Source organism: Oncorhynchus clarkii, chromosome 7 (genome assembly GCF_045791955.1).
Source record: "Oncorhynchus clarkii lewisi isolate Uvic-CL-2024 chromosome 7, UVic_Ocla_1.0, whole genome shotgun sequence".
NCBI classification, from domain to species: domain Eukaryota; kingdom Metazoa; phylum Chordata; class Actinopteri; order Salmoniformes; family Salmonidae; genus Oncorhynchus; species Oncorhynchus clarkii.
Window position 1 is genome coordinate 66,431,223 of NC_092153.1, and position 16,878 is coordinate 66,448,100.

General features: G+C 42.7%; 1 protein-coding gene across 2 annotated transcripts in view; it reads right to left on the reverse strand.

The window, feature by feature from the left end:
- The window catches only part of LOC139413709 (calcium-dependent secretion activator 1-like), a 143,907-nt gene that overhangs the window by 78,523 nt on the left and 48,506 nt on the right, over positions 1-16,878 (reverse strand). For both annotated transcript variants that reach the window (XM_071161393.1, XM_071161391.1), the window contains exon 3: positions 6,917-7,249. In XM_071161393.1, the coding sequence (XP_071017494.1) occupies positions 6,917-7,249 (333 nt within the window). The remainder of the gene's footprint in view (positions 1-6,916; positions 7,250-16,878) is intronic.

Sequence of the window (16,878 nt, forward strand, 5' to 3'; positions counted from 1 at the left end):
CTAGGAACCAGGGAGTGGGAACTGTACTGTACATTTCAGCATTGTGGTCATGCCATAGATGAAATGCCAAATTATTTTATACAACTTTGCAGTTGGGGATAATAAATAAATAATGTGTCTTATGAACATGATTTTCCCCACTCAATCCTCAATTTGAAACCCAGGCTATTGTAGACATGAACCCCCTCACCATAGCAGGTAGGCAGTAGGCTGTGAGCTGTGCCCACTATGCATCGACAGAATAACAAAATAAAAAAATAAACTCTAAATTGTTGCATTGTGAAAATGTCACAGCTGAAATGCCAACAGTACTTCAGAGTCTAAAATATTAAACAAAATGTCAATTATTCCTCCCACTCTCAATTTGTGATCCAAAATATTCAAAACCAAAGTTTTTTCAAAATGTATTTGAAGTAGGCTATATTTCTGCATATTTGTAAGTATAAATACATTAGTGTACACTATTATTTGTTACAAAAATTGTATGGGCCCTGGTAAAAAGTAGAACACTATATAGGGAATCGGGTGCCATTTGGGACACATTCTGCGTGTTATCTGCTCCATATGAATAATATTAACGCTGACCACTTCCATCCATAGTGCCTGTAACTGTTCAGCAGCACCCAAGCAGCCTTGTGAGAGGAGCTGAGAGACTAAATTGTTACTGTGGTACTGTAGAGACACAGCAATGGAGTCTAATGGCCTTCAATAATACCCAACCAGCAGTCTCATTGTTTGTTATTGAGTTAGAGTAATGCTCAAAGAATATAACCGCGTCACTACAGCTCAAAGCCAAGATAATGAATCTGTCACCTTGAGGTGTGATTATCATCACATTTGTGATGCTTGGTTGCGTGACTATAATTGTCATCTCTATTTTTTTTTTTTTTGCCATGTCATTGCTGACACTGGCATTGACTGGTTCATTGGCTACAAAGATGACTCATATGCATGCAGCCTTCAGTGGCAACCTCAACATCAAGGCAAACGATCATCCAAGTAGATCAGATGGCAAATGTTCAAATTATTTGTTGGTTAATATGAGAAAGAGATTCGTAAGGCCATTCATCTCATCTCTATGCGTGAGTACATGGCAGGCAACAACACATTCACATTTTCTGCATCCGACTGCACTTGCCCGACAATTTCTGCTAATTATGTCTAATTGTGCTTACATTAAATAAACTCCAGGTGGTGTATGTGTCGTCTAATGGCACAAACTCATTCAGAACGCCTCTTAGAACGCCTTTCTATTGACAAAAAAATGCAATTCACTCCATCACCATCAGAAAGGCTAAATGATGTGCGTTTTATGTGGATGAATGTGTTTGATGCAGAGTAGCTTGCCTTTGGCTTAACGTGGCTAAATGACCAAACATACACACACACGCGCGTGCCCACGCACACACACACTTACACGCCACTCAGCGAGTCATTTAACCAGGTCAATCGGCTGTCATGATGTGGCCTTGAAGCTCCTATTCAGTTGCATGCTTTACTGAAACTCACAACACAAAACATATTACTCTGTTTGTGTGTTTCATGCAGCACTTGAAAGCTCTATTCAGTTCCATGCTTTACTAAACTGGGACTCATAATGAGCCCCATTACAGAATGGAAAGTAGACACGAAGCCGAAAGAAACAGCCTTCTTAGAAATACATATTCCTGCACATCTCCAATAGGCATGAGGAATAGAGACATGTACATCTTTGCATTACCACAGATGCTGGACTGTGCCACGCATAGCACAGTTAGGTCACTTGGTTGTGCAGCCCAGCCTTAGTGTGTCGTATCATGAGAGCCAGACAGGCTGGTGCGATGGGGCCGTTGGTTATACATACTGTACCAGTGTACTAGTCTACCAGTACAAGGTACCAGTGTACTCAACCTGCTCTGAGTCACTCTCAGAGCCACTTGTACCACATTCCCCTGGTTATCACCTGATTGTGCAGCCCAGCCTCATTACATTGTATTGGGAGAGCCAGAGAGGCTGGTGCAGGGGGGCCACAGGTCACACTGTACCAGTCTAGTCAGCTTGCTCCGAATCACTCCCATATTTCTGCAGTGCTTCCCGGTACCTTGTATCTGGGGGACAGAAATAGTCCTTCTCCCTTCCCCCGCTCTCTTGTTATGTGACTTTAACAAATTACTTAAATCCCACGAGATAAGAGCTATAACTGATGGCCTCTGAATCTTAACCAATCCCTGAAAACCTCTCATCACATCTTCTCCAACCAGCCCTGAGGCATCTAGTGCTGAGCAGCGAGCAGCGAGCAGCATCATCTTCTGTTTGGGGAGAACTCCGTCATCGATCTAAATGGATATGCACCATTTCACCATTGTTTCAAATAATAACACAGCATATCAATCTGGATTCTAGGATAATCATCGAGAGACAACAGTGGAGAATGCAGTGCTGCCATTGCCATGGGTTGGTTCTTATGAGGGTTGTCTCCCCAAATGGTACCTTTGTCCCTACATAGTGCACTACTTTTGACCAGAGGCTTATGTGGTCGAAAGTAGTGCACTATACTGTACACAAACAAATCACACTGTGGTAAAAAGGCCTATTGCTCTGGTCATACTGAACACTGTGGTAAAAAGGCCTATTGCTCCTGTCATATTAAACACTGTGGTCAAAGGCCTATTGCTCTTGTCAAATTGAACACTGTGGTAAAAAAGCATATTGCTCCTGTCATATTGAACACTGCGGTAAAAAGGCCTATTGCTCCTGTCATATTGAACACCGTGGTAAAAATCCCTGTTGCTCCTGTCATATTGAACACTGTGGTTAAAAAGCCTATTGCTCCTGTCATATTGAACACTGCGGTAAAAAGGCCTATTGCTCCTGTCATATTGAACACTGTGGTTAAAAAGCCTATTGCTCCTGTCATACTGAACACTGTGGTAAAAAGGCCTATTGCTCCTGTCATATTAAACACTGCGGTAAAAAGGCCTATTGCTCCTGTCATATTGAACACTGTGGTAAAAAGGCCTATTGCTCCTTTCATATTAAACACTGTGGTAAAAAGGCCTATTGCTCCTGTCATATTGAACACTGTGGTAAAAAGGCCTATTGCTCCTGTCATATTGAACACTGTGGTTAAAAAGGCCTATTGCTCCTGTCATATTGAACACTGTGGTTAAAAAGGCCTATTGCTCCTGTCATATTGAACACTGTGGTAAAAAGGCCTATTGCTCCTGTCATATTGAACACTGTGGTTAAAAAGGCCTATTGCTCCTGTCATATTAAACACTGCGGTAAAAAGGCCTATTGCTCCTTTCATATTAAACACTGCGGTAAAAAGGCCTATTGCTCCTGTCATATTGAACACTGTGGTAAAAAGGCCTATTGCTCCTGTCATATTGAACACTGTGGTTAAAAAGGCCTATTGCTCCTGTCATATTGAACACTGTGGTTAAAAAGCCTATTGCTCCTGTCATATTGAACACTGTGGTAAAAAGGCCTATTGCTCCGGTCATACTGAACACTGTGGTAAAAAGGCCTATTGCTCCTGTCATATTGAACACTGTGGTTAAAAAGCCTATTGCTCCTGTCATATTGAACACTGTGGTAAAAAGGCCTATTGCTCCGGTCATACTGAACACTGTGGTAAAAAGGCCTATTGCCCCTGTCATATTGAACACTGCGGTAAAAAGGCCTATTGCTCCTGTAATATTGAACACTGTGGTTAAAAAGCCTATTGCTCCTGTCATATTGAACACTGTGGTAAAAAAGCATATTGCTCCTTTCATATTGAACACTGTGGTCAAAGGCCTATTGCTCCTGTCATATTGAACACTGGTAAAAAAGCCTATTGCTCCTGTCATATTGAACACCGTGGTATAAAGCCTATTACTCCTGTCATATTGAACACTGTGGTATAAAGGTCTATAGTGTCAGTGGTCAGCAGAAAAATAGCTATTCTGCTGCTTGTGAGCAGTGGTGTTTTCACTGCTGTGACAAGATGGTAACTGGCATAGGGATATTTAGTATGCTGAAATGGCCCGCCTCTGATCGCTCTGTTTATGTGTGCATCTGTGCATCTGTGTCTGTCTGTCCGTCCGTCCGTGTGTGTGTCCGTCTGTCCGTCCGTGTGTGTGTGTGTGTGTGCAAAAATGGCAAAAATAACAAACAGAACACGATTGATTATATTTATAATTTGGCAGCTTCCTTTGTCTGCAGCTCTGCAGTGCTTAGTGCCAAGTGGTATATGTTCATAGGCATTGCCCACCATGCCACCATACCAACCCACAGCACTGTGTCCTTGTCCTGCAAGCAGATTCATTCCTGACCCTCCACCAGCGGCTCTTCCCTGCTCCCCGCCAGGTTGCACAGGAAAACTAGGTTAGCCATCTTCAAAGGATGAGCAGGGAAGAAACTAAAGCAACTATGGGAAGATTCAGAGGGGCTGTGCTTTATCTCAGCGTGAGACAGACTAACAAATTTTAGGATTGGAGAGAGAGAGAAAGAGAGAGAGAAAGAAAGAGAGAGAGAGAAAGAGAGAGAGAAAGCTATTTGGCTTTAAACAGACAGTACATCGTGGCAGACTATCTATCTACTGTGACTGATAAAAAACTGAGAAAAACACTGACTGTGTACAGACTCAGTAAGCAAAGCCTGGCCATAGAAACCAGCCGTCATAGACAAATCTCAGAGAGGACAGGTTGTGCTCACTCTGCCCTGAGACAGCATTTTCTCCAACACTGCCAGAACTACACAGACTTATGGGCAATTTTCTTTCCCAGAATTGAAAACAAATACAACAATTTTGAAACCAAAACAGAAAGGGAGAAAATCAAATATCTACTGGGAATAAAAAAAAACTTTTGTGCCACATTAGCTTCTAAATATGTAGCTTTTTACCACACACGTAGGAACAAACAGTGGAACGACAAACCAGAGCAATAACATTGCCAACTGTGTCTTTATCACTATTTCATTATTGTCCTAGTTCATTTGTTACTGTAGTGTCCCATTAATTGTTACTACTCATTGAGTATTATTATTTGTCCTGTTGTTGTCTATCCGCGTCATCATCGATTTGATGCGTGTCTACTGTATATGTTTGCTTTGGCAATGTATGTGGTAACACTTTCCATGCCAATAAAGCCATTTGAGAGAGAGAGAGAGTTAGAGAGAGAAAGGGAGAGAGTGAGACTCATGCCTCTGAATTGATCAATCTAATACTTCACATTGTAACCCATTCACAATCTTCCATTATACTGTACTTCAGTTGAAGGAAAAACACATCAGTTCAAAGCTTCCTGAGGATATGCCGTTGGGATAGCAACCATTAAAACTGCCATTTGTAACTTTTTAGGAGACTCAACCAAATTCACATGGAAATGTGTGTTATAGATCTATAATTTTAATTGAAAGCAAGTCTAAGGTAGATCTGTTCTATGTGCTCTATTTTTATCCCTCCTATTCTGAAGTTTTGTTTTGTGTCTCTTACTTTTGGTTTTGTACACCAGCTTCAAACCACAGAAAACACTTTTTTTGGTTATGGAAAATATATTATATTCTTGCCGGTTTTGTCACATAAACTGAAATTAGGCGAAGTATTAGAATTTGATCTACCAGGAAATGGCACAATGATTTATGTGCAGTGCATCTTTAAAATGTTATACAACATAAATTAGGAAGAAAACAGTAAGATGATACTTCTTCTCTCAGGCAGAAATTAAGCCGTTTCAACAATTCATTGGTTTCTGAGGGCCACGTGCATTAAATTGAAATGGGAGAGAATGAGACCATTCACTTAAGTGTGGTTGCTAATGCATTAAATTATGAGGAAATGTAAATGTATCTGAGCTCTGGCTCCGAATGCTTCCTGTGATCAGACTTTTAATCAAGCTCCTGGAAGAAGAATATATTAGCACTGCTATCTGCTCTCTAGGTCTCAGCGTTCTCATAGAGTGTTGTACAAGTGAAGCAGCGCTGCGGGTAGGAGAGTTATGTCCGACACAAGCACACTGGTGTCCAACATTGTCCTCGAGCCATCTCAACATGTCACTCCTCATAGGAAGGAGATCAAAGCGCTGGCTCTCTAGGCGCCGGGCTGTAAGATAGGCCTGTGATTTACCAGCTCTGGGTTTGTGTGATCTCCCTCTAGAAAATAAGTGTCAGGTGCATGTTATTTTATATTATTTCACCAAATGGAAACCTGGTGAAGGCTGTTTCAGCCAAAATACAAGAACAGGAAGAGCCTGTTTGAAAGTAAAACATGCCTTCTAGTCAAGGTGTAAAACCTGGGCCCATATCCACAAATTGTCTCAGAGTAAGAGTGCTGATCGAGGATCAGTTCGACCATGCATTATAATCTAAAAGGAAAACCTGATCTTAAGTCAGCACTCCTACATTGTTATTGATTATTGCATTGTTGGGTTTTGAGTTGGCAAGAAAGGCATTTCACTGTACTTGTGCATGTGACATTAAAACTTGAAATGCTTGAGATGCTTGAAAAATACAGTTGGTCTCTAAAACCTGGAGTGATTCTATAAACCCATATTGATCTGTGACCTTGCTACTGCGTGCGAGTAAGGAGACAGCAGACTTTCCACTGTAGCTGTACAGCTGCAGGCATAGCCTGAACGACAGTAACAAATGCTGGACTGTTCTTGGCCTTGATTGTTTTTTGTAAACCCGGCAGGCAAAACTGTCTGCAATGACATCAGTCTCTGGTTGTGATGGCATCATGATGACGTCATTGTCACCAGTCAGTTTTGCCCACTGGGAAAGTAGTGGTCTTTTTTTACCAGCGATATACACACACATAGATGCGTCAGAAATAGCAGCCTATGGACCCTAGTCAAAAGCAGTGCAGGGAATAGGGAACCATTTCGGATGCAACCATATTTCACAGTGATGCGTACACACACACCCTCCCTCTACTAACGCCTGCTCTTACCTGGCAGGCGTTGTAGAGCAGCTGGTGCTCAAATTTCTTGATACCCAGAATGTTCTGGAACATCTCGTAGAGCTGGTCCTTGCTGAGGATGAGCTCTGAGGCAGCGCTGGCCGTCATGCGCTGCTGGGCTTTGCGTGGGTCCTCGTCCCCGCGGTAGATGGTGTCAAACTTGGCCATCCAGGAGCTGAGCACTGTCTCCTTACTCAGGCCGTCGATCTCAGGCAGGCTGCGGACACGCTTCTCAATGTGCCTCTTGAACACCTCCCTGCAGTCATTGGCTGAGAAGCCCCCGCTCTGGACCATCTTGGCAACGCGGTCACTCTTCAGGAACACCTGCGGTCACAGAGAGACATGTTGGAAAGGATAGATAACCGCACACTGTTGAAAACATCCAGAAGAAATACGAAAGTGAGGTTTAAATGCCAAAATTATATTTATTCGGGCAGATGCCCCAAAATGTGCTCAGCGCAATAATAAATACAAGTGAAAAGATACATTTTTTTGTTGACTTAACCAATCATCAGTGTGATAAAAGGCACCCACACCTGGCTCATATACATTTTGATTACATCACGTAATCAAACCTAGGTAAATGAAAGTAGAGCATCTGAAGTTATAATGCCACAGAGAGAAAGAGAGCAATGTGATGTCAATGACTGTCTTGTAACAGAGTAGAGACAGAAAGTCTCGATGATAAACTATGATAAACTATACCTACTGAGGACACACTGTCTGAATCAACATTGTTTCTAAGTAATTTCAAGGATTCATTTGAACCTTGAAGGATTACAATTACTTTGAACCAACATTGAGTTGCCCGCTGTGCCAAGTGGGTATTGTGATTGCATATGGGTACCATCCAAAATAAACAAAACACCAACATGAAGTGTCTTAACAAGGCATTGGGTCACCACTAGCTGCCATAATAGCTTCAATGAGTAAATTCATAGATTCTACAAGTGTCTGGAACTCTATTGGAGGGATGTGACACCATTCTTCCATGAGAAATTGTTGATGGTGGTGGAAAACGCTGTCTTGGGCGCCACTCCAGAATCTCCTATAGGTGTTCATTTGGGTTGAGATCTGGTGACTGAGACACACACACATAAAACACTTTAAATGTCCCTATGCTCCTTTGAGACCACCCTTTAAAATTCACAGATCCCTTCATTTGGCCATGGCAGCCAAAATAATGGCAACTTGGAATTTATATATACATGACCCTAAGCATGATGGAATGTTAATTGCTTAATTAAATCAGGTACCACACCTGTGTGGAAGCACCTCTTTAAAAAATATGCTGAACAAGCATACAGTTGAAGTCTGATATACATATACCTTAGCCAAATATATTTATACTCAGTTTTTCACAACTCCTGACATTAAATCCTGGTAAAAATTCCCTCTTAGGTCAGTTAGGATCACCACTTTATTTTCAGAATGTGAAATGTCAGAATAATAGTAGAGAGAATGATTTATTTCAGCTTTTATTTCCTTCATCACATTCTCAGTGGGTCAGAAGTTTACATACACTCAATTAGTATTTGGTAGCATTGCCTTTAAATTGTTTAACTTGGGTCGAACAAGCTCCACAAGCTTCCCACAATAAGTTGGGTGAATTTTGGCCCATTCCTCCTGACAGAGCTGGTGTAATTGAGTCAGATTTGTAGGCCTCCTTGCTCACAAACTTTTTCAGATCTGCCCACAAATTTTCTATAGGATTGAGGTCAGGGCTTTGTTATGGCCACTCCAATACCTTGACTTTATTGTCCTTAAGCCATTTTGCCACAACTTTGGAAGTATGCTTGTGGTCATTGTCCATTTGGAAGACCCATTTGCGACCAATCTTTTACTTCCTGACTGACGTCTTGACATGTTGCTTCAATATATCCACATAATTATCCTGCCTCATGATGCCATCTATTTTGTGAAGTGCACCAATCCCTCCTGCAGCAAAGCACCCCCACAACATGATACTGTCATCCCCGTGCTTCACGGTTGGGATGGTGTTCTTTGGCTTGCAAGCCTCACCCTTTTCCCTCCAAACATAACGATTGTCATTATGGCCAAACAGTTTTGTTTTTGTTCCATCAGACCAGAGGATATTTCTCCAAAAAGTACGATCTTTGTCCCCTTGTGCAGTTTCAAACCGTAGTCTGGCTTTTTTATGGTGGTTTTGGAGCAGTGGCTTCTTCCTCGCTGAGCAACCTTTCAAGGTTATGTCTATATAGGACTTGTCTTACTGTGGATATAGATACTTTTGTACCTGTTTCCTCCAGCATCTTCACAAGGTCGTTTGCTGTTGTTCTGGGATTGATTTGCCCTTTTCGCATAAAGGTAGGTTAATCTCTAGGAGACAGAACTCGTCTCCTTTCTGAGCGGTATGACAGCTGCGTGGTCCCATGGTGTTTATACATGTGTACTGTGGTTTGTACAGATGAACGTAGTACCTTCAGGCGTTTGGAAATTGCTCCCAAGGATGAACCAGACTTGTGGAGGTCTACAATTTGTTTCCTGAGGTGTTGGCTGATTTCTTGTGATATTCCCATGATGTCAAGCAAAGAGGCACTGAGCTTGAAGCTAAGCCTTGAAATACATCCACAGGTACACATCCAATTCACTCAAATTATGTAAATTAGCTTATCAGAAGCTTCTAAAGCCATGACATCATTTTCTGGAATTTTCCAAGCTGTTTAAAGGCACAGTCAACTTAGTGTATGTAAACTTCTGACCCACTGGAATTGTGATACAGTGAATTGTAAGTGAAATAATCTGTATGTAAACAATTGTTGGAAAAATTACTTGTGTCATGCACAAAGTAGATGTCCTAACCGACTTGCCAAAACTATAGTTTGTTAACAAGAAATTTGTGGAGTGGTTGAAAAATGAGTTTTAATGACTCCAACCTAAATGTATGTAAACTTCCAACTTCAACTGTATGAATGCAACATTCAACATTTTCAAAGTTTTTACTGAGTTACAGTTCATATCAGGAAATCAGTCAATTTAAATAAATGAGGCCCTAATTTATGGATTTCACATGACTTGGAATACAGATATGCATCTGTTTGTCACAGATAACCTTTAAAGAAGGTAGGGTGTGGATCAGAAAACCAGTCAGTAAGTGGTGCAACTACAATTTGCCTCATGCAGACACATCTCCTTCGCATAGAGCTGATCAGGCAAAAACTGTTGCGATAAAAATACTGAACAAAAATATAAACGCAACATGCAACAATTTCAAAGATTGTACTGAGTTACAGTTCATATAAGGAACAGCCAATTAAAATAAATTAATTTGTCCTTAATCTATGGATTTCACATGACTGGGAATACAGATAATCTGTTGGTCACAGATACCTTAAAAAAAAGATTGGGTGTGGATCAGAAAACCAGTCAGTATCTGGTGTGAATACCATTTGCCTCAAGCAGCGCGACACATCTCACCTTGCATAGAGGTAATCAGACTGTTGATTGTGGCCTGTGGAATGTTGTCCCACTCCTCTTCAATGGCTGTACAAAGTTGCTCGATATTGGCGGGAACTGGAACACGCTGTCGTACACGTCAATCCAGAGCATCCCAAACATGCTCAATTGGTGACATGTCTGGTGAGTACGCAGGCCATGGAAGAACTGGGACATTTTCCAGCTTCCAGGAACTGTTTACAGATCTTTGTGAAATGGGGCTGTGCATTATCATGCTGAAACATGAGGTGATGGCGGCGGATGAATGGCACGACAATGGGCCTCAGGATCTCATCACGGTATCTCTGTGCATAAAATAGTTCATCGATAAAAGGCAATTGTGTTTGTTGTCCGTAGCTTATGCCTGCCCATATCATGACCCACCGCCACCATGGGGCACACTGTTCACAACATTGACATCAGCAAACTGCTCGCACACACAACGCCATACAAGCTGTCTGCCATCTGCCCGGTACAGTTGAAACTGGGATTAATCCATGAAGAGCACACTTCTTCAGCGTGCCAGTGGCTATCGAAGGTAAGCATTTGCCCACTGAAGTCTGTTACAATGTCAAACTGGAGTCTGGTCAAGACCCTGGTGAGGACGACGAGCACACACATGAGCTTCCTTGAAACAGTTTCTGACAGTTTGTGCAGAAATTCTTCAGTTGTGCAAACCCACAGTTTCATTGGCTGTTTGTGTGGCTGGTCTCAGACGATCTCGCAGGTGAAGAAGCCAAATGTGTAGGTCCTGGGCTGCCGAGATTAAACAAAATCTGCGTTTGTGAGGCTGGACGTACTGCCAAATTCTCTAAAATGATGTTGGAGGCGTCTTATGGTAGAGAAATTAACATTACATTCTCTGGCAACAGCTCTGGTGGACATTCCAACAATCAGCATGCCAATTGCAAGCAGCCCCAAAACATCTCTGGCATTGTGCACATTTTAGAGTGTCCTTTTATTGTGTCCATTACAAGGTGGACCTGTGTAATGATCCGCTTCTTGATATGCCAAACCAAGTGGATGGATTATCTTGGCAAAGGAGAAATGCTCACTAACAGGGATGTAAATAAATGTGTGCAAAAAATGTGAGAAAACTAACCTCTTTGTAAGTATGGAACATTTCTGGGATTTATATTTTTGTTCAGTGTACTTTGCATCCCTCATATACTGAAGTCAAGTGTTTCCTTTATTTTGGCAGTTGCATGTATGATTAAAAGGAATCTCATATAATTATAAAATCTTTCAAATGCGTTTCACAATCTTTCACATTTGATTCAGCCCGCCTGGAGTGCCAGATGGGCAGGGTTTGTAATTTTACGACTATTCCTTTGGTTCCATTACGTCAGGCAAACTCAATCAAGCCCAGCTAAAGTATTTAAAATGATCTGAAATAGTATTTAAACCTTGGTCTGCTGTTGACCATAACATTTAAGACACACATTTTGTTCATCATTGTTGATCCAATGTAAGAAGAAGAAGAACAAAAGTCGGGGCCATCCTGTGTGTCTGTGTCTGTGACTGCAACCACTCTGACTCTCAGCCTGCAGATGAATACGAGCCAATGGAAGTTAGCCATCCATGCAGGACAAAAACAAAGGAAAGGCCAGTGTCTGACTGCAATACCACACCACAATAGTGGTGGAATACTGAACGATGCAGTGTAACTAGATGTTAGCTCTCTGCTCTACAGTGATATACTAGAGTAATATGACCATAGCCATAACAGTAGAGACAGAAAGATCGGTAGTAGCATATAGAATATTGGGGATTAATGTTGATGGCCACTGGATGGAAATCCACTCCAGACTCTCTCTCTCCTGGTCTACTGTACTTATAGTCTTGAATTGATCAGGCTGAAAGCTATTCTTTCTCATTTACTGTGTGTGTGTGTGTGTGTGTGTGTGTGTGTGTGTGTGTGTGTGTGTGTGTGTGTGTGTGTGTGTGTGTGTATAGAGTAGAGTAAATGTCTGTCTGAGGACCATGCATGTAATAGAGCTAACTGCCAGATGGACTTTCTGTCCTACAGGGTTCAAACCAACCTTACTTTATAGAGCAGCTAGGCTAGTAAAATACTGATTGATGTTGTTTCCCACAGTCAGTCTGAAATCTGGCATATATAATTTGCCTGCTCTCTCTTTAAACCCCTTTTCTCTCCTGTGAAAGGATGGGGAGAGTGATGGGGCTCTAAATTACTATCTGGTTCCTATCCAGGCAGACGGCAGCCATTTTGCAGAGAGCAACTCTACCTGTGGAGAACTCACTCTCACAATCACAGCTGAGACAAACGGTCCTTGCTATCCTGTGTCCTTGGGACATCTCGACTCTGACATTACCCCATTAAAGTTGAAATCTCAAATAGTTTAGGTGAGGGTTAAGGTTAGGGTTAGGGTTAGGATTTAGGGTAGGGATGTCCCAAGGACACCGGATAGCACTAACAGAAGACAAACCACTGCTGGAGAAGTGAATCATCTCAATGAAATGGCGTGGCGGTGGTATTCTTTCGCCATTATCTGTCAGGAATGGAACATGGACAAGCAGGCTTTGTACATCATAAGAACAACATCTAAAACCCTACATCATCACAGTGTCATTCTTTTTTTAACCTCAGTCTTTCATATTGGCAGTGGTGGTTGTTCTTCCTGTCTCTTGTTTCCTGTCAGTTTCATTGATGTCCTCTCTTAGTATAGTGAAGCCAACAGAACACTGGCTGTATCCTGTGCACTGCAGAGATAGTGAACTGTGTCTGTGGCTGTGTCTGAACCTGTGTACGTATATGTATGCACGCATGTACGTATGTACGTGTGTGTGTGTGTGTGTGTGTGTGTGTGTGTGTGTGTGTGTGTGTGTGTGTGTGTGTGTGTGTGTGTGTGTGTGTGTGTGTGTGTGTGTGTGTGTGTGTGTGTGTGTGTGTGTGTGTGTGTGTGTGTGTGTGTGAGTGCGTGCGTGCGTGCGTGTGTGTGGCGGTGGCAGCAACTGCAGCAGCAAGGGACAGGCCAGTCCGTTCTCAGGGTCAACCTCCATCCCATTAATGACAGAGTCATGGGGAGCGAACCAGACAAGGCCATTGTAATAGCACAGGACACACACATCAGAGTTACTGTCTACCAGGACCCAGCACACTCTAAGACTATCACAATCAAATTGTGGCCCCATTGTCCACTGAGACTAAACACCAGTGACACACTACAGTAAGAAGACAGTAGAGTTTTAAGCCTGTCATGTTATGTATTTACAACACTGAAATAATGAAGTTGCTGTGGGTTGGGAGATAGAGAGAGGGGGGGGGGGGGAGACTTGCTAACACAAGCCTGTAACAGTATATCTATTTGTCCTGATTTGTCCTGATTGACTTTGGTGCTTTCAGAGTTCTTCATGGCCCAGGAAGCAGACAGAGCTGTGTGTGGGTGTCTCAGTCAAACAAAGAAGACAAAGTAACCTGTCGTCATCCATTAGGTGGGTAAACACTATTTCAATGGAGTCGCCATTTTTGTTTTCAAATTAATTGCTTTGGAGCTCATTCAACGCATTGTATTAATATATTTGATTTGGCCAAGTTTTCTAAGCAAAATGTTTTTCTTTATTGTTGGACAAACAAAAAGTGTGCTGGGTCCGCACTCAAAAAGATGTTGCATAAAGCTCACCTCACTTTCATATATTATTTATATTATCAGGGACAGCGAACACAGACGTTTTGGCTTTGCAGCCTTCCTCAGTGAGAAGACACGAATCCCCTTCATTCAGAAAAAGCACCAATTTTAAACACGTGAGCAACCGATGAGGATCAGGTGCCTTCAATCAGGGTTGACATTCATCTGCCAATTATTGTTGGACATCAAAAACTGTAAAAACACCAGCAAATTCGCTCCAAGTTATTTTAATTTTGGAAATAGGTTTCAAAGTATTCCCACGCAAAATAGACAGATATACACTGAGTGTACAAAACATTAGGAACACCTTCCTAATATTGAGTTGCACCGACTTTTGCCCTCAGAACAGCCTCAATTTGTCTGGGCATGGACTCTACAAGGTGTCGAAAGCGTTCCACAGGGGTGCTGGCCCATGTTGACTCCAATGCTTCCCACAGTTGTGTCAAGTTGGCTGGATGTCCTTTGGGTGGTGGACCATTCTTGATACAAATGGAAAACTGTTGAGCGTGAAAAACCCAGCAGCTTTGTAGTTCTTGATACACTCAACCCGGAGTGCCTGGCACCTACTACCATACCCAGTTCAAAGGCCCTTCAATCTTTTGTCTTGCCCATTCACACTCTGAATGGCACACATACACAATCCATGTCCCAATTGTCTCAAGGTTTAGAAATCCTAATGTAGCCTGTCTCCTCCCCTTTATTTACACTGATTGAAGTGGATTTAACAAGTGACATAAATAAGGGATTATAGCTTAAACCTGGATTCACCTGGTCAGTCGATGACATGGAAAGAACAGGTGTTCCTAATGTTTTGTACACTCAGTGTATGTGATCGTATACAAATGTAAGGAAGGTTTGAAATGATTATGTTTTAGTCAAATATTATATCTGTTTGGGCTTCTTGCGGTTAAGTTGAAGTCTACAAATGATGTATAATTATGTTCCTCCCCCGTGACCATCCACTCAAGAAAAACTTGGCCCACAGCTGAATCTACTTGAGGTTCCCTGATGTAGACTGTATAGAATGGGGGCTCTAAGTATCCGATAGAGGAGGATAGAGGCGGAAAGAATAAGAAATCATCCATATATGGGTATTCTGCATCATCTCATCCATCACCCCCCCCCCCCCACACACACACAGCACAGCAGTTCCCTGGATTTCAGGCCAAAGCAACAGAGCAGCCACTTCAATCCCACTATACGAGAGATGGCTTCATAGACCAACAGCAAGACACTAACTCACTGACTCCCCGAGCAGCACAAATGATGAGGTTTTTCTTTTTCTGTCCCTCTGTATCTCAAATCAAATCAAATCAAATCAATGTCATTTGTCACATACACATTGTTAGCAGATGTTAATGCGAGTGTAGCGAAATGCTTGTGCTTCTAGTTCCGACAATGCAGTAATAACCAACAAGTAATCTAACCTAACAATTCCAAAACTACTACCTTATACATACAAGTGTAAGGGGATAAAGTATATGTACATAAAGATATATGAATGAGTGATGGTACAGAACGGCATAGGCAAGATGCAGTAGATGGTATCGAGTACAGTATATACATATGAGATGAGTAATGTAGGGTGTGTAAACATTATATTAAGTGGCATTGTTTAAGGTGGCTAGTGAAACATTTTTTACATCAATTTCCATCAATTTCCATTATTAAAGTGGCTGGAGTTGAGTCAGTATGTTGGCAGCAGCCACTCAATGTTAGTGGTGGCTGTTGAACAGTCTGATGGCCTTGAGATAGAAGCTGTTTTTCATTCTCACGGTCCCTGCTTTGATGCACCTGTACTGACCTCGCCTTCTGGATGATAGCGGGGTGAACAGGCAGTGGCTTGGGTGGTTGTTTTCCTTGATGGTCTTCATAGCCTTCCTGTGACATCGAGTGGTGTAGGTGTCCTGGAGGGCAGGTAGTTTAACCCCGGTGATGCGTTGTGCAGACCTCACTACCCTCTGGAGAACCTTACGGTTGTGGGCGGAGCAGTTGCCGTACCAGGCGGTGATACAGCCAAACAGGATGCTCTCGATTGTGCATCTGTAGAAGTTTGTGAGTGCTTTTGGTGACAAGCCAAATTTCTACAGCCTCCTGAGGTTGAAGAGGCGCTGCTACGCCTTCTTCACAACGCTGTCTGTGTGGGTGGACAAATTCAGTTTGTCCGTGATGTGTACGCCGAGGAACTTAAAACTTACTACCCTCTCCACTACTGTCCCGTCGATGTGGATAGGGGGGTGCTCCCTCTGCTGTTTGCTGGTCCACAATCATCTCCTTTGTTTTGTTGACGTTGAGTGTGAGGTTATTTTCCTGACACCACAGTCCGAGAGCCCTCACCTCCTCCCTGTAGGCCGTCTCGTCGTTGTTGGTAACCATGCCTACCGCTGTAGTGTTTGAGTTGGAGGCGTGCATGGCCACGCAGTCGTGGGTGAACAGGGAGTACAGGAGAGGGCTCAGAACGCACCCTTGTGGGGCCCCAGTGTTGAGGATCAGTGGGGTGGAGATGTTGTTACCTACTCTCACCACCTGGGGGCGGCCCGTCAGGAAGTCCAGTACACAGTTACGCAGGGTGGTGTCGAGACCCAGGGTCTCGAGCTTGTTGACGAGTTTGGAGGGTACAATTGTGTTAATTGCTGAGCTGTAGTCGATGAACAGCATTCTCACATAGGTATTCCACTTGTCCAGATGGGTTAGGGCAGTGTGCAGTGTGTTTGTGATTGCGTCGTCTGTGGACCTATTAGGGAGATAAGCAAATTGGAGTGGGTCTAGGGTGTCAGGTAGGATGGAGATGATATGGTCCTTGACTAGTCTCTCAAAGCACCTCATGATGACGGAAGTGAGTGCTCA